This window comes from Phalacrocorax aristotelis, chromosome 11 (genome assembly GCF_949628215.1).
Source record: "Phalacrocorax aristotelis chromosome 11, bGulAri2.1, whole genome shotgun sequence".
In the NCBI taxonomy this organism is placed as follows: domain Eukaryota; kingdom Metazoa; phylum Chordata; class Aves; order Suliformes; family Phalacrocoracidae; genus Phalacrocorax; species Phalacrocorax aristotelis.
The window spans coordinates 10165117-10181660 of NC_134286.1; the positions used below are offsets into that span (position 1 = coordinate 10165117).

Genomic DNA, 16544 nt, shown 5'->3' on the forward strand with positions numbered 1-16544 from the left:
CAACCTCTCTCTGCTTTGTGTCCTTGCTAATCTTTTCCTTCCTTGCTTCTTTCTGTTTTGTCTACCCTTTCTCCTGGGAGAGCCAATGCCAAGCAGACATCCAGTGGTCCGCAAAGTTTTGGCTACCTGCCTGTCAGAGGCAGCTGAAATGAATTTCCCCGGCTCTCTCCCTCCTCCCTGAGGACTCCTGTCGTTGCCATTTTCCCATCCCGATGCGCGGCAATCAGAACTCCTGCCAAAGCCTTTGATCCCTGCCACCTACCCCGACTTCCCGTTTCTCAAGCTCATTGAGTCCTGCCCTACATCTTTCTGTTGCAAATCTCATGCTTGCTCATGTTCTTGTTAGTCAATACGCCTGCAATGTAGTGACTGGAACTCATATAGACACACCTGAGGTATCTGGAGAATGATCTGTTAAATAAGTACTTGGGGTATGGCTTCATGCTTGGCATAAGCTGATTGATGATCGTGCTGGTGCTCTGCCCTTAGCCATGCGTTCCTGCCATGTCCACCCACGCAACCAAAGCTAGTGATTGCGGGGCTGTGCAGCAAGTTTGCCTATGTGTTAAAAAAACACAATCAACATTTTTTTTCTCTACGTGCTCCCTAACGCTAACAAATGATGCTGTGTGGCTGAATGATTACCAGGTCCAACAAGAGGCAGAGATAATTAGTGGCACGGGGCTGTGGGGAATTGTCCCTTTTGGGAGCAGAAGGGTCCTCAGTTGCCCCACACCGATGGTGAGATTCCTCCTTTTTAATTTCTGATCTTGCAGGTGCTTCAGGTCTCAACCGACATAATCATAGGCTCTTCATAAGGTGGCTGGGGTCAGTTCAAAAAAGGGCTCAGTTAGAACACAGCTGGATCTGAGGCACAAGAATCCAAAATTGTGAGCTGAAAAAAGCCTGGTCTGACTCATGGGGCCTCTCCTTTTTGACCTCAGTGTTCTCTGGGGGACGTCTAGGGTTTTGTGATATGTGTGTTCAAAACGGCTATGTTCTCTGCAAGTTCTCTCCGAGCTGCTGCCCAAGCATCACCGGAAATCAGAAATTATGCGGAATAAAAACGATGTCCTCTGAACAGCACTTTTGGGTAGATGTGGAACCAAGTATGCTTGTGCGAAAATGCTATCCGTCTCCAACAAATTGCTACTGCAAGTCCATGCATCAAGTTTTCTGCTCATGGTTCCCTAAATACCAAGGTCTATTTAATTCTTCTATTTATTCACCAAGGGAGTAACTCCTTTACCCATCAAGGGAGGCAGGGCATGAGTCTGGTTCTACAGCTGCTCGGTCAAGGCTTGCAAGAGCCCCGTACAGGAAGCCTCAGCGGTAGAAGACAGCAGTAGAAAAAGCCGCTTGTCCTTTATCTGCTGGTGAGGTAAATAACAGTAGTTATACCTGACTTCCACTACGTCTTGTAATAACCAATACAACTGCCTGAGCTTGGGATATGTATCAGTACACTAGCCATTTAAGTTGAGTTGGAGAAGAATGACAGTAAATACGTTTCCAAAGAGCAAAAGCCTGGGTTTGAAAATTGGACTTACAAAACAGAGCAAAAACCTGACCATAAACTTACTGAATATTCTTTAGGAAAATAGGGTGATGTGCTGGGGCATTTCCTTGCTGGTGATTCACACCTTATTTCCATTTATAACTTTGTGTGCATTTGTACGCCTGCTCATGTTTCCTGACAAATCATGTTTTGGGGATCCTCTGACCTGGATATGTGGTATATTTGCTCTTTCAGTATTACTGAATCAACATCCTCAACTTGCTGCTGAAAATTTAGTGTTAACAGTTTCCTTTGGTGTACATGTATTTGAAGATTTACTACAGTAATCTTCTTTAGAGGCAGCAGAGGCAATAGCTCATTTGACTAGGTTTTAGTCCCATGAATCTCACCCAGGTATTAGCTTCAGACCACTCACCCTGTTCTGTGAAGGGAAGAAAAACCCTAAGCAAACCATGTTTATTGCAACACTTATTTTTCCTGGTTTTGTAGTCTTTTATTTTGACCTGGCATAATCTCTTTTATCTGTATCGACTGAAATGTGCTTTTGCCCTGGCTTCTTCTCAAAATTATTGATTCTTCAAGAAAAATATGAGAATAAAGAGAGCGATACAGCATCGCTGGTCTTGGAAAGCTCTGGAGCAGCATTGTGTATTACTCGGTGTCACGGGTACATCGGTTAACAACTGAGGCAAACGGGACGTACCAGTCTGTCACACACAGAAGGTTAAACAGGGCTTGTACAACACACATATATACAACATGCACAATAAAATCACTTGTTATGAATATGTAGTAGCAGGTGTTAAATTTACATGAAAAGAGTAAATTACATCCAGAATATTGCTGAAATACTATGTGCGTATCATAATTGGTTCACCACTGCTTGACACAGCATATTATTTAAAGGTTAAGTACGACAGTCTGTGGTTGCATAATAATTAGCTATATACAGTATTCCTAAATCCAGTAAGAACCTTTGTTTAATTAGAAGAACTCAGCTCAGTGAACCTCAAATGAAACACCCTAGACACATGCTATTCTTCTAAAGCGGGTAGCCTGAGCAAGATGTGGTTTAATTTGTATGAGACTTCCGAGGCTATAATTTCCACTCATGTTTTCCTCTAGTCCTTTTGGGCTGTGTCACATCAGATTGCAGGAGTATTCTGAAGCCTGCTGTAAATTCCATGGGACCCTGTTGCTAAAAGAAGGGAGAACGAACGTATTTTATCTACTTTGAAATAAAAGCCGTTATGCTTATGTATACTCTTATTCTATATCAAAATACCATGTGGTATATGTTCAAAAGGCTTCTGAAACAAAATAAACACAAAACAACAGCTGTTCTCACATCCATGGTTTTCCATTTCTTGGCCTATCCCATGAAAATTTCTGTTGTCAGAAAAAATTTATAACATTGAATAGCACGTAGAAATATATCCTTGGCTGCAGTAAATTCTGGGTTTCAGATTTTTTAGAACCCATGTTACATTTCAAAAGAAATGTAACTCAAGTTATTTGTCTTAAAATGCTGCTTTCCAATCTCTCTGCAGAGAGGAAAGCAGTAAGTCAAAGAAGAGAGTAAATGTTTACACTTTGTTTACTCTATGAGGATGTATAAACCTCTAAAAGCATGTTTTTGTACATAAAGTGCTGGGAGACCCTATGTTGCTTTATATGTTGTGTTTGTGAACAATCTGGCTCTAAGACATACCGTTATCCAAAACAGCCCTGATTATGAGAGTAGCCAACTGCTCTTAATCCTCATGGACAGATACTGTGTCCTATTTCTTCTCCTTTTATGCAAAATTACCAGTGCATCCCTTCTGAAGACTTGGTGTGTTATATAGCAGGCTTGCAGCAAAAGTAATTAGAGGTGTACATATAAGATATGTATATGTAGCTATATTGATACATAGAATGAGTGTGTGCCAGGTTGTAATTTGAAATATGTCTATAATTTTTACAGGCCAAAAAACTCCCACCGATCCTTAGGCGGTATATGAAAAAAAAAAAGTGTTAATGAACAATAAACATTTATATTCTTCCGAAAAAGGCAGCAAATAGGAAGTACCCAATGTAAGTACCAGCTACATAAAACAGGCATATACATAGTACATTCCCCCGACAGATCTGTGAATTAAGCTATTTGAGCCAAATGTAAGAAAAAAATCTGGAGGACTTCTTTAAACTGGGACAATTATGTAGGAAAAGGATGGGAAGAGAAAATGTGAACACCTTCTTGGCACCGTTGTCCAGATACAGCTGTAAAAGATGTAATGGCCACTGCCCATCGTTTCTAGATCGGTGAAAATGTAAAGAAAAACTGAACTGGTTTGTTACCAGTCTTTTATAGCCCCTCTAAAAAGGACAAATTTTCCTTTGAGATCTTTCTGTTAGAATCCAGTTGAATTATTTACCTGCAGGACAGAAAGCAAATCCTTAGGGCATGATCATTTTTGTTATTCATCAAAGCTGCACATAAGCATGTATTCTGAACTGTAATGCCTATATATTCTAACTGGACTGGTATTAAATACTTTTTTGGCTGAACGACTGAGACAGCTTTCCAGTATATTAAACTGAAATGACAGAACAACTCCAAAACCAACAATAAATTGAGAAGTTCAGATGAAAATTCATCTTGGACCATTAAAGACATACAAAGATATGAATAAGAATTTCAGCGTAATTCCAGGAAAAACAAGGAATTGAAAATTCAGCCACCAATGTTACTTCAGAACACCAAAGACATCAAAAAACATGAACAAGAATTACACCGAAATTCCAGGAGAACTATTAGGTTAGCTGTTGTATGTAAAAGAGCTATAGTGCAAGAGCTTTTGGACGTCAACCTCTCATCATTGCTGACTGTATTCAAGACATGCCTTTAGTACTGGTGTCTAGAGATTAACTAGCTCCAAAATATCTTGTAATGTATCCACTAGTAAACAGCTTCATCACCTTTCAGTAAAGCAATTTGGAAAACTCTCCCTATCTGCCTTTAAATATTGTTTGTTGAAAGATGAAAATGAATAAGGTACTAACCACATTTAAGCATGTGTCTCTTCCTCTTTCTGTTAAGCTAAATTTAGAGCCTGCCTGGCATAAAAGCACATACAAGCAGAAATGTGGTCTGTTACATAGGCACATCTGTATTTTGCTTGCAACAGCTAATGGGTGAATTTATGGATCACAACATTATTTTCTCAGAACACAATTTTATATATTTAGAATCATGCATAAGAAACATTTTGAAATGTGGTCCCATTACTATTTGATGATAATTTTTGTTACAGAAATTAAAACCTTAACATTTTATAGACATTATAGCCAAGCTACCTACCCAGCTGGAGTCCTTTTATTATGGCGTTTCCTTACATATCCTTAAAAACTCCCACCCTTCCCATATGAACTACTGGAACCATATTTACAATTGATGGGGTTTTGAAAAACACGAATGTTAGAAGGAGGAATAAAAGAATTCTGGAAAATACATTTTCTCCATCTAACGGGTTTTCAGAAAACATCTGTTTAACAGGAGGGAACATGCATGTCATATGATGTTAAATAAAACCCCTAAATTTTGTATGAGCTATTTTCATGTGCTGCATTTTTTTAACACATCTTACAGATTATTAGGATTTTTCTGAAAGGTATTAAAGCACTTTAGAATTCCCAACCCAATTTAAGGTGTCCTCAGAGTTTATATTTGTGTGAGACCATGAGTGGTAAATAGAAAAAAACTTCTATCAAATGACAAATCTCTCAGGTTGTCTTCAGTGTGTACAATCCATCCTCCTGCAGCCCCAAAAGGTTAGCCAAAATTGAAATCAGCTATAGTAATTTCAGCTCTCATGGAGGTTACTTTAGAATTATCTGCTCAGAGGATGTATGAAAATTGTGATTTCTGACTTAGGTTTTAGTTATTCCAGACGAGGGCAAGTTTACTCTCATTGTCTGAGCGCAACAGGGTCATCTGGACCCCTAGTCACTTTTTAGAAGAGGGGGGTCTTTTACTAGTGACTACCATTTCTCCTTCATGTTCCCTGTCCAACAAAGCCTGTAGCAGCAAATATAATGCTAAGTTCTACATACTTTATGCTCCTTCTATTTACAAAGTAGTTTCACATTTTATTATATTCCATGTACAACTTTACATAGTACCGTTATCATTTCAATTCATAGTTCAACAATTCAATACAAATTTAGGTAACTGCCTTTCCATGTCCTGTTATACATTTAGCTTAAAAAAGAAAAAAGTAGGAAACAAACACAGTGGTGCAATGTCCAGGCACTTTCAATGTTGCTCAGCAAAATAAGCAAGCACCCTGTTTGAAAGCATGGCAACTTTTTGGAAAAAAAAAATTGAATCTTTGCTCATCGTGGATTTTTCAAACATCATTTGTACAGTTCAAAGTATTCCTGAGAAAGCTCTGTAAAATATGACTGATATGTTTATATTTCAGCAGTGGGTCTGAGTGAACAGTAACTTCCATCACCAGATGTTCCGCTGATTGCACAGAAGACATGCAGGGAGTCATGCATCCATGGCGAATGCATTGGATCTTCATGGTAGATCTAGACGAAACAAAATGATCACAAATTCAGTAAGTTTCAGATCGTTATTATAATCAAGCTGCTTAAAAAGGTATGCAAAAGAGATGTCCAACCTTGTCTTCAAAGCTGTTTCGCAAAGGCAGCGTAACAAAGAAATGAGAAAGAAGAGTAATTCAGCAATTTCTGTAGCATTCGTATATACGCTGTTCTGTGTATTACTCAGCCATTTTTAGTTACAACTATCCAGTATAGGAAAGAAACAATTCTCTGTATACAATTTTTTATTATATCTTAGCAGTAACAGAATTCTAATTTTTTTTTTTTTTGTAAGCACAGGGAGTTACCTGCAGCTAAATACAGCAAACACCCACTACATCTGCGCTGTGTGGCAAAATTTTGTACTTTATAACCTGAAGAATGGTCTTGCAGCACAGGATCTAACTGGACTGGTAGAGCTGCTCTAGAGCTGACTGTGTATTACTTTTTCACCCTGTGGTTCACCAGTCAACAAGTTAGTTAGCCTGAATTTACATTACTGAAACCGAGATAATTGGCCATCAGAAACGGTTTCTGGACATCCAGTTTTCTGCCACTCTCCGAGGCTTCCTGTACCTGTTCAGCCGCAGTTTATCAATGTTTTGTGTTTACATTTCCCTAGCAAAAGATCTGTAAATAAGTCACAGGTTAACCCAGTGAGCTACTCATCTCCACTGCCATCTCAAACTAAGTGCACTGCCTGCATTGTTTTGGGACGCTGACAATATTTAGAAAAGGATACGTTATTAGCAACGAGAACCCTAAATTAATGTAACATACTTTTTATGTTTAACTGAGTAATCTCCCAGAAAAGGAAAACGTGCTCCATTAAGTTTCATTTGTTAGATACTTAGGTCATTTGATGGCAATACAAAGTTCAAATCAGCAGCTATCTACAGAATGTTGTACAACCGTAAAGAACCGTGCTTGTAAACATGATCTTTTAAGCTGCCTTTTGATCTAATACAAGGAGAAAGTGAAAAGTATATCCTTCCCAGTAAGCCCTTCACTTTGACATTTCAATTGCTGTAATATTTTGCCCATTAACCAAAGACAACATGACAGTGGATTTGTAAATCTATCGGGAAAATAGGGAGTGTGTTTTAACAATGCTTCTTTGTTCTAAGATACTCTTAACTATAGTACTGCGATGGTGCAGAACTGAGTTATTTGGTTTTGATTTGACTATTGCAGAATTCAGAAACCACAAAAGTTCCAGCAGCTGCATGCAAATTAAATGTCTTGGAAAGGTTTACTTGCAAACAGCTTAGAGTAAGCAGGTGGCAACTCAAATGAACGAACATCTCTGAGCAAAATTCAGCAGTGGGGTATACGTGGTAGCTAATGTACATGAAAGAAATGAGTGTGCTGAACATGCAAAATTAGTAGTTTGCACACTAAGAAAATGGTCACGAGCAGAATAGCAGGGAAATCTAACAAAAGCAAGAGGGATGCAGCAGCTGCCTCTTCTCAAATGGATCCTCCCTTATACTCCCTACAACAAAATTCAGCCCTATCGTGAGACTGTTTCCCTGAAATGATGCTGTACTCTTCCATAACAAGACTGTGTTTGATTCCTGTAAGCATGATTTTATTGTAAATAAACCTAACTTACAAATAGCAGCCTGGTGCAGTTGTATTATTTTGCCACTTGCACATTTTTTTCAGTAGTTTGAACAACTGCTCACCTTATTGTGGAATTTGCCTATATATTTTTAGTGATTTAAAATGTTGCATTTTTAATTAATAGTCACACATGGACTGTACATTGAATAACTGAGAGATTCTGAAAACATTCTTCTAAATTTCAAGTGCTATGAATCCCAATGCAGTCTGTACCATTCATTTTAAGTGCTTGATACTATAAATCTACAATGATCCTTCTTTTGCCATGATGGAGGCAAAACTAAAGAGCAGAGGTACGGAGATTACTTCAGAAAGCCAGTTTTAATCTAATTTCACAGCATGACACTAGGTAGAAGTGCAACCGTTCTTTGAATCTCTCACTTCTCTGATGCTACTATTCAAATGTATTTGCCTAGAAAGATCCAAGAAAACATTAACACATAGATAATTTAGCACAAATATTTTAACAATGCATACAAATAGCATGTTGGCATTAGGCCAAAATTAAAAGAAAACAAACGTCCTTTAATGAAGAATAGTAAGAAAAAAAAGGAACTTAAGCTAGATATAACTGAGGAAATGGAAATTTTGCCAGAGAATTTTGACCTGTGACTTATCACAGGATTCTTACGATGTAGAAAAAATGAGGCAAAACATGGCACAGGATTTCTGATGACCACAGCCAGGAAACTACTAGTATGTGTCAGCGAAGACTCCGCCCTGAAGCTCACTGTGTACCAACACCAGGCTGAGACTTTCAATCAACAGAAACCGGTTTTAGGAATCCACCAAGTGTATCTTTTACTGTTCGTGTTCAGTTACTCGCCTTTTCATGTTTAGCTAAATAACATGAAGAGTGGCAAAGTTTTCAGTTAGTTTTCAGTCAGTTTTTAGCAACAGCTAGTTTTCAAGCACAGAGAACCACCTCTGTTGCCTCCCAACATGCAGTACGTGCCTGTTCGTGGATGATGTCAGAAAGTTCTTTCACCATATCCCGAAAGTTTGATTTTAGCCCCTCGTGGTACTCCACTTGATCTTCCTTAATGAGTCGCTCGTTGAGCTCCAGAGCAATTCCACAGGCTTGTATAAACTTCCTGGGGAGGAAAGGAATGAACTTTGGGCATTACAATAGCCCAGTCTTCTACCAAAGCAAACAAACAAACAGGCAAATCTCTTTTTTTTTTTCCCCTCCCTTTTCTCCAATGTTTGGGACAAGTCACATTCTAGGGGCATCCCTGACACAGTCGGTCAGGCAGTGGGGAGGGACTGCAACACAGGTATTGGGCCTTCTGCTGGAGCTCCTTCGAGCCGGGATCCTCGGTAGGTGGGATGTGTGCACCCGCAGTGCAGCACAGTGGCCTCACACCTTCACCCCAACCTGCAGGACCACACACAGCCTGCAGATCCTGGGTAAGCCCAACCAGCTGCACATAGGGGCACAAAGCAGAGGCCACGGTCAGGCACAGAGGGGAAATAAATCGTACAGGGCATGACGCATCTGGATGTATGTAATGTAGCATGTATGCATGAGAGGTCAAGTTGCTAACAGCAGACACACCCTCCAGAAAGAAATTTCTAACATGGGGACCTGTAATACTGTTTTCTTGGTTACTGCTACTCATTTTCTTTGCTTCATTTCACATGCATATTTCTCCTTTTTTTATAGACTATAATGAAAATACAAGCACAACTGGGATTTTCTGGGATTTTTGCATGAAATAGAGATTGCGTTTGTCCTAGCTGCCCTGCAAGGCTGGAAAGTAAAACAGCCTTCCTTCTGTTCTGCATCTACACGTGGCAGGTTTGCAGGGATTTTTCCCCTTTTCCCACAGTTTGCAAGGTTACTCAGTACACTGAAGGAAAATAGGATTAGCCCAAATGCTGCCTCCTCCATACAGTGACCGATGGGCGAAATGGAAGTCACCAGCACCCGGTAATAAACACAGGAGCTGGTGGGCAACTGGTTGCTCCCAGGAGGTCCAGAAAATAGCACAGCACTCATCCTGAGGTGAAGCAGGAGCTGCCTGATTACATCTTAGGGAACACTTGAAAGTGGGAGGTAAAACCTTCCCTACAGGACAGGAGTTAGAAAAACACCTGTGCAAGTCCCATAGTTTCAAAAATTAGCAACCGAAACAAGAACGACGATGCTCCATAAACTGGCAAAGGATTTGTTTTAAAGTATTTCAAGTTCATCATTATCTAGTAAAAAATCCCTTTGGGAAGACTGGGAAACAATGCATAACATGAAAGATCCCTGAACACAAAACTGTCAGACCTCTGGTTTTCAAACATACTTTCTTCACATAATATTCTCAAATACCCACACAAACTGTTGAAGCAGGCGTTCAAGCAAATCTCCCCATGTAGATGACAGCTTGGGAACTCTTGACATATATAGTTACATTGGCTTTTTTCTTGTGCCTGAGCACCCACAGCCCTGTGAGGTCTGCATCTTTTTATAGCACATCTAAGCATTCAACATCTGCCGATTTTGGAGGCAGACAAAAATATAAGCAAAGCAGGTACCACGTTCCAGCCAGCTAGCTAGTTTTTATTACATTAGAAATCCTACCTGAACATTTCCTTTAACTCATTCACTTTCTTAGTAGGATATTTGCCGGACTGGCTGTCACTTAGGAAAGCTCTGGCGTAGGCCAAGGGACCAGCATTAACCTAGAACCAAAGAAGTGAGAAATCATTTATGCTAGAACTTCTGTTGAGTTGCTAAAGGCAGTTGTGAAGGGAATAAAATTTAAAAACCAAAACAAAAAAACCCAAACCAAACCAGACCAACATTAGCATATTATTTGAATGCCACCAACTCTGCATTACTAATGTCACCAGAGGCACCTGAACTTTCAAAAGTTGAGTATTAGTTTTTCTATCTAGGTTTTTGAAGACCAAAAGATAAATGGAGATACAACCTGTTTCCTCGCACTTCCCTCTTATTTCTGTTTGGAAAAGCAGTGTGGTCTGAGTCTTAAGGTCATTCATCCGGCTTGAGAAGTCAGGCTTACAAAAAGGGTATTTGTGCCTGATACAGAACAATCTTCAAGAATTAAGTATATTTCAGCATTCACCCGTGGCCAACTAATGTGCAATTACACTTGGACTTGACACTGTAAACACCACTGGACAAAATGCTTATTACCATGAGCCACCTAATGTACGTGGCAGGGCAAGCTGTGCTGGCAGGTTGATGGCTGCAGTGCTGCGAACGAGGTAGTTAATGATTTCTGGAAGGTAAATGTGTTGTGTCATGAAAAGATGACTCACTCTGGAGAGGTGAATATAAATGTAATTTTGAACGGATATCAAGCCTCACCTGCACAGAAACACAGCCTTGCAATTTGAGTTGCAGCTGGATCATGTCAACATCAGCAGCAGAGCAGAGTTTCTGCAGCTCTGCTGTCTTGTCTTTTATTTCATCAGTAGCGACATCAATTGGTTTTAAATTAACCTGATGTTCATAATTGACTGGAATTCTCTTCTTTACATAAGGGAAGGAGTTCAAAGCTACCAGAAACAGCAAAGAAAGTTTATAAATTGAAAAGTCATGCAGCAAATAGGAGTACTCTTCATAGAACATATACAGGCAGATCCTTGCCCTCAGGATTTTACTCAGTGTGTGTGAAATCCCAAACAAGGCTAAAACTTGCCAGCACAACGTATTAATTTGTAGAAATTTGCAAACAGAAATATAAAGTCAATTCCTCCTCCCAACCAGAATATTGTATCACAGTTCTGATTAAGTAGCTGAGAGAATTTCTTAGTATTTTGCAATATTTTTATGAGCTAAAATAGTCTAAAAATAGTTGCTGATACATATTGTCATGTTCAGACGCTTGTACTTACTAGTTAGAATGGTCCTTTTTTTACATTGTTCTTCTACACTGCCATGTTTTTTTCCAGATAAAGTGTAAGGAGTTTCAAATACAAATCTGTTGATGTTATGATTTCTTTCAAATTCAGTCTTTCTTTCAGACATTTCTTTCTCTTCAAAATAGGGCTTCACATAAGTCACTTGAATATGGGCATACTTAGGATCAAGGTCTTTAATGTTGACCTGTCAAATAAGAGAGTTACTAGAAGAGCAAAGGCTAATAAATTAACCAATTATAAATTAATTTATCTACTGGGAACTGATTTAAACTGATCCCCTGCTGACCCAGCCCCACTGCAGGCAGGTGAGTGACACCCAAAGCACTCCCTTTGACCTCAGTTGTGATGTCCAACCATCCTCTGGTAGACACACAAGACAATGAGGTGTGGCACAAGAAATACCTCATCCGGGGCCAAACAAGCTGCATCTGGAGCAGGTACTCATGTCACCTTATCCATCAGTGCAGCAACATGACTGAGCTACTTAGTCCTTCTTATATGACCATATTGCTTCCAGGCCAAGAGCCAGTGTTCATGCAGCACTGTGCTGTGGCATGCAAATCTGCAGGCTTGCACAAAGCAAGCTTTGGGATCACCAGTATTGTCTTTAGTAACACAGGCATATCCACAGTTACAACCTAAGACTGTGACTAGCCCTTGCAGGGAACATAAATGGGTATTCAATAGGAAAAGGAAGGAGCTATGGCTGTAAGGGCACAAAAATTTTCTTTTACACTTGTAGTGTCAAATCAACAACAAGTAACTCTGCTTCCAATCATCTGCTCCCCTGTGCTGGTTCCTAACGCCTCCCAACAACAGGGCTCAGTCAGATGTGGATTGCAATTCCCCATTTCTAATTCCCAATTAATTTATTTCCACCTAGGAGCTACATCAATATCGAAACTTGTCAAGCTGTGCAACATGTCTCCACAGGAGCATGAGGATGCAAGGGGCAATTGGAAGCAAGGCGCTTGTAAGGGGGCAGAAGCAGGGCTCACTCCGCCATTCCTCCTGGCAGAAGGAAGGGATGCTCTGTCACCTCCCATCTTCAGCTCCGCAGAGCACAGCTCATCCTTCTGTGCTCCATTTGCACAGCACTTAGATCAGTGCAGCCCCAGGCCCTGAACAGTAGTAGAATACAATCGAAATTTTTGTCACGCTCATCAGCGCAGTCTCTAGTATGTGGCCCTGACATTCACTGCTAATAGCATTTCATTAGCTTGTTCATGCAATTTAACCCTACCTTGTTAGAATCCTGGATAATTTTTACAGTCTCTGACCCAAATTTTTCTCCATAAAGTTTAAGAAGTCTGAAGGAGATTTCTGAGAGGCCGGTCAGCTTTGGTTCCTTATAGATGTATTCCTTCCCATCTTCTTCTTCGAAGAATGTCTAGCATTAATCACAAACGAGTAAAGAGGAATAGCTGGCTTTCTTCACTTGGAAAACTTTATATTTACTACTTTAAAAGCAACTGTCTACTAACATTTCAGAAAGTGAAGAAGGTTTAGAAAGCTATAGCTTGCATAAAGTCTTACTGAACTTGGCCTGTTTAATAGGTTCCTTCAAAAATTGTGTAAAAAATCATAAAATTCCTCAACAATCACATCATTGCTGAACACAAAAGCTTGAGCATGACCAGTGAGAAATCTAAACAATGTGGAAGATGGGTTTGGCTAGTGGTTGATCTTTTGGAAGGTTGGGAAGAGGCAAGCAGGAGAAAAAACCCACAAAAACAAGGCATGAAGAAGGAGCAGAAAGACCCAGAAGGTGAGGAAGCCCTGACAGCAGAGCCACATGAACAGTCTGAAGGGAATGATTTTGTGTAGGCTGAAAGGGACTTCAAGTGATAAATAAAGAAATGGGTTTCCTCTACTTTGATTCCTCTTGTATTCAGGGAAGTGGAACTTGGTGTATTTGCTGTAAATAGAGACAACATTGCATTAAAGGTCGTGCCTGCATCACCAGTCCTCCTTATAATGGAAACAGCATGAAAGCTTCCTGCTTTGGCAAGCTGTTCCAGTCAGAGGTTGTGACAGTGTTAAAACTATATTTGTGTAGCTGGCATATAAAGCCAGCAAAGCTTTAAAGTGCAAAACTGGATCAAGTATTGGTTGTCAGGATGATATGTTACATAGCTTAATTTTTGGGGCTATTCCAGTTATTTCTACAGCTTCTAGAAAACTAAGTTAGCAGTTGTTTCCTTTTCTCTATTGCTAACCTTATTTACTTTTTACATAACCGTATTTACTCTTTACTTTTAAAGATGAGGACAAAAATAAAATGTCTGTTTGCTGCAGCAGAAGTCAATGCTCCGATACGTTGTGCATGTAATGACAGTGGTGTCCAAAGGTACAAACCCAAGATGGTTTCAGGTGTTTTCATCATGTCCTCTAAAAGAAAGAACGAGGAAAGGCAGGGCTAATGTAATTTACATAGCATTTTCTCAAGAGGTGTCCTGCATCTCCCCCACGGTTATGGCTCCACAAGCAGAAGCAAATAGTTCAGAGACACAAGGGAGATGAGAATACACACTTTATTAGATTAGTTGCTATAGCTGGAGGAAAAAAAATAAAAACACAACTGCTTTCAGGCTCAGAAGACTTCATCAGATATAAGATCAGATCATGCTCATTCTTGGGACCCTGAGCCCCAGATCTTGTCCATTTTTCTAGCTATCTCAGCTAACAAAATCCACTATCTATCTCCACAAGTATGTAACCAACACTGATACATATTTTGCCTGCAGCTTCTCCTATAACCTTTTACTCCACTAATATCTAGAAGGGAGCAGCAATTGCTTGTAGACAAAAATATCTGTTACTACTACTGTTTATATACTATGGTTATATACTGTTACTGGTTATACACTGTACAGACTAAATTGCGCTTGTGTAACTTGTAATAGCTATAATTACAAAAGAATCCCAGTGTTTTCTGAACCCACTAAACCATTTCCTAACTGCTGAGTCATTTTATGAGAAGCCCACTGGCAGAATCATAAACTTTATAATAAATCAGGTACTCCGGAGAGAGACACAAACCCTCACCACAAGGGTGCTGTACTGAAAGCTCATGTAGATGCGCCGCTGGCTGCACCAGAGGAGCTAGCAGGCTTTTCAGGTTCAGGTCTGACAGAGCAGCAGCGTTAGGGCCAGGATGGCCGGTGAGGGGTAGCTGGAGAGCCAGTGTATATACTTACTTGCCCATAAAAGGCCACTTTGAAAAAGGTTCCAAGAAGCCTCTTCCTCGTGTGCATTACTTCCAGTATCTTAGCATATGCTCCATGAAGTGTTCTGTACAGCTGCGTAAGTTTCTGGAAATCAGATCTTGACATCATTAAAGCAGAATTTTGCAAGCAGGAAATTCTAGCTTAACACTGGAAGCTACTGAGATACCTGAACACAATCCTTTGGAGAATTCAAACTTGAATTTCTAAAGGGGTTGAACTCATCCAGTTTTCTTTGAAAAACCTCAGCCTTAAGCACATGCTTAGCTTCAGGCCTGAAAGGCACACAGACTTTGACAACCCCACTATGCTTAGAGAGAAGGCTGAGCCTGCTCTCTCACCATGTTCCCTGACTAAGCCTTTACGGGTAGAGCAGCTTGCACTATTTTACTCAGATATTCCTTTTTGATAAAAAACTGCTTTATGATGAAAAAATACATCAAGGCTTCCCCTAGCTTCAATTATATAGATGGATACTGTCCTGATGTGGAGGGTGTCATGGGAGGGAAAGAGGAGCGCTATTCAGCATTTGAGCAACAGCCTCAGCGAAGCACAGGTCACAGCAGGTGTTGGGAAGCAGCAAGGCAGAGGGCTGCTAACAGCTTCCTTCCTTCCTCTCCACTTGCCACTGAGTTACCTGCAGATCTAGTCCTTTCTTTGAACAGTTCTCACACTGCTTTGAACCCTTAAAATGCTGAAGTCTTAAAAAGAATCTGGCTTTGATGAGCATATGATATGACGACAGCTTTATTTTAGGGGAAGGAAGGTGAGAATTATTCACTAAATATGAGTCTTCCGTGTCTTTAGCTTTAATAATTACCCTGTAGACCACTGCTTTCACTAATTTGTTCAATGACCAGCAGTGAAGACAGTGTGTGCTTAACTGACCACCAATTCGATAACTCATAACTTAAAAAATAAAAAAGCCTCCTGTTTTTTTCTTAGCGGTCTAGAAAATTACCTGATATATGCAAACTAGTTCAAAATACCTACCTCAAATTCACGCCGCTTTTCATAAATAGGAATGATCAGTTTGGAAACTTCAGAAATTGTTTCATAACGCTCTGCTTTCCACAGGCCATCTATACATTGCTCCAGCAGCTCCACCAGGACTTCCTACAAGAGCAACCAAGTGGGTCTTGTTAATAACAGTCAAAGGTAGAAAATAAAACCATTTTACCTTCAGATACTTTAGCAGGTCCCAGTATAAGCAGCCACAGTTACATAAGTTTAAACCCTGTGTGTTCCTGGCCTTTCCAAAGGTATTCTAAATTTGGGGGGTGGGGGGGGGGGGGGAGGAAGACAAATTATTTTTTAAAAGTTCATTCATTCTTAATAAATCACAATAGCCAGCAAGTATGTAAGCACATCTTGGTTATTTAGCTACCTCTCCCCAGGAGAATGCCAAAACTCTGGAAGGGTATGGCGACGACAGCACTAGAAGTCGTAGGTACATGCCTAAGAAACACGTCCAAGGAACATGTGTGCAATAGCAGTGGGATATGATGCCAAGGATCCTCAAGCCTAGTCTTGATGAATGGGCAGTTGGGCAGCTGGGCTGCAGGGCCACCTTGCTCAGCCACGTGGCTCACCCAGCACAGTAGTACAAGGATGGTGCAGGAGTAATTGTGAGACTTTATGACTCACGGGAGGATCTACCCACTTCCCCAGTGCCCTGCTATGGTTTCTGGATT

The 16544-nt window shown here is 40.2% G+C and overlaps 1 protein-coding gene across 5 annotated transcripts in view; it reads right to left on the reverse strand.

Annotated features, from left to right (window-relative positions):
- Nucleotides 1-3522: 3522 nt before the first annotated feature.
- Nucleotides 3523-16544, reverse strand: part of DOCK11 (dedicator of cytokinesis 11) — an 86960-nt gene continuing 73938 nt past the window's right edge. For all 5 annotated transcript variants that reach the window (XM_075106835.1, XM_075106831.1, XM_075106834.1 and 2 more), the window contains 8 exons: nucleotides 15844-15966; nucleotides 14824-14937; nucleotides 12867-13013; nucleotides 11597-11807; nucleotides 11067-11257; nucleotides 10314-10414; nucleotides 8694-8832; nucleotides 3523-6097 (listed from right to left, as the gene is read on the reverse strand). In XM_075106835.1, the coding sequence (XP_074962936.1) occupies nucleotides 5975-6097; nucleotides 8694-8832; nucleotides 10314-10414; nucleotides 11067-11257; nucleotides 11597-11807; nucleotides 12867-13013; nucleotides 14824-14937; nucleotides 15844-15966 (1149 nt within the window). In that variant the 3' untranslated portion in view covers nucleotides 3523-5974. The remainder of the gene's footprint in view (nucleotides 6098-8693; nucleotides 8833-10313; nucleotides 10415-11066; nucleotides 11258-11596; nucleotides 11808-12866; nucleotides 13014-14823; nucleotides 14938-15843; nucleotides 15967-16544) is intronic.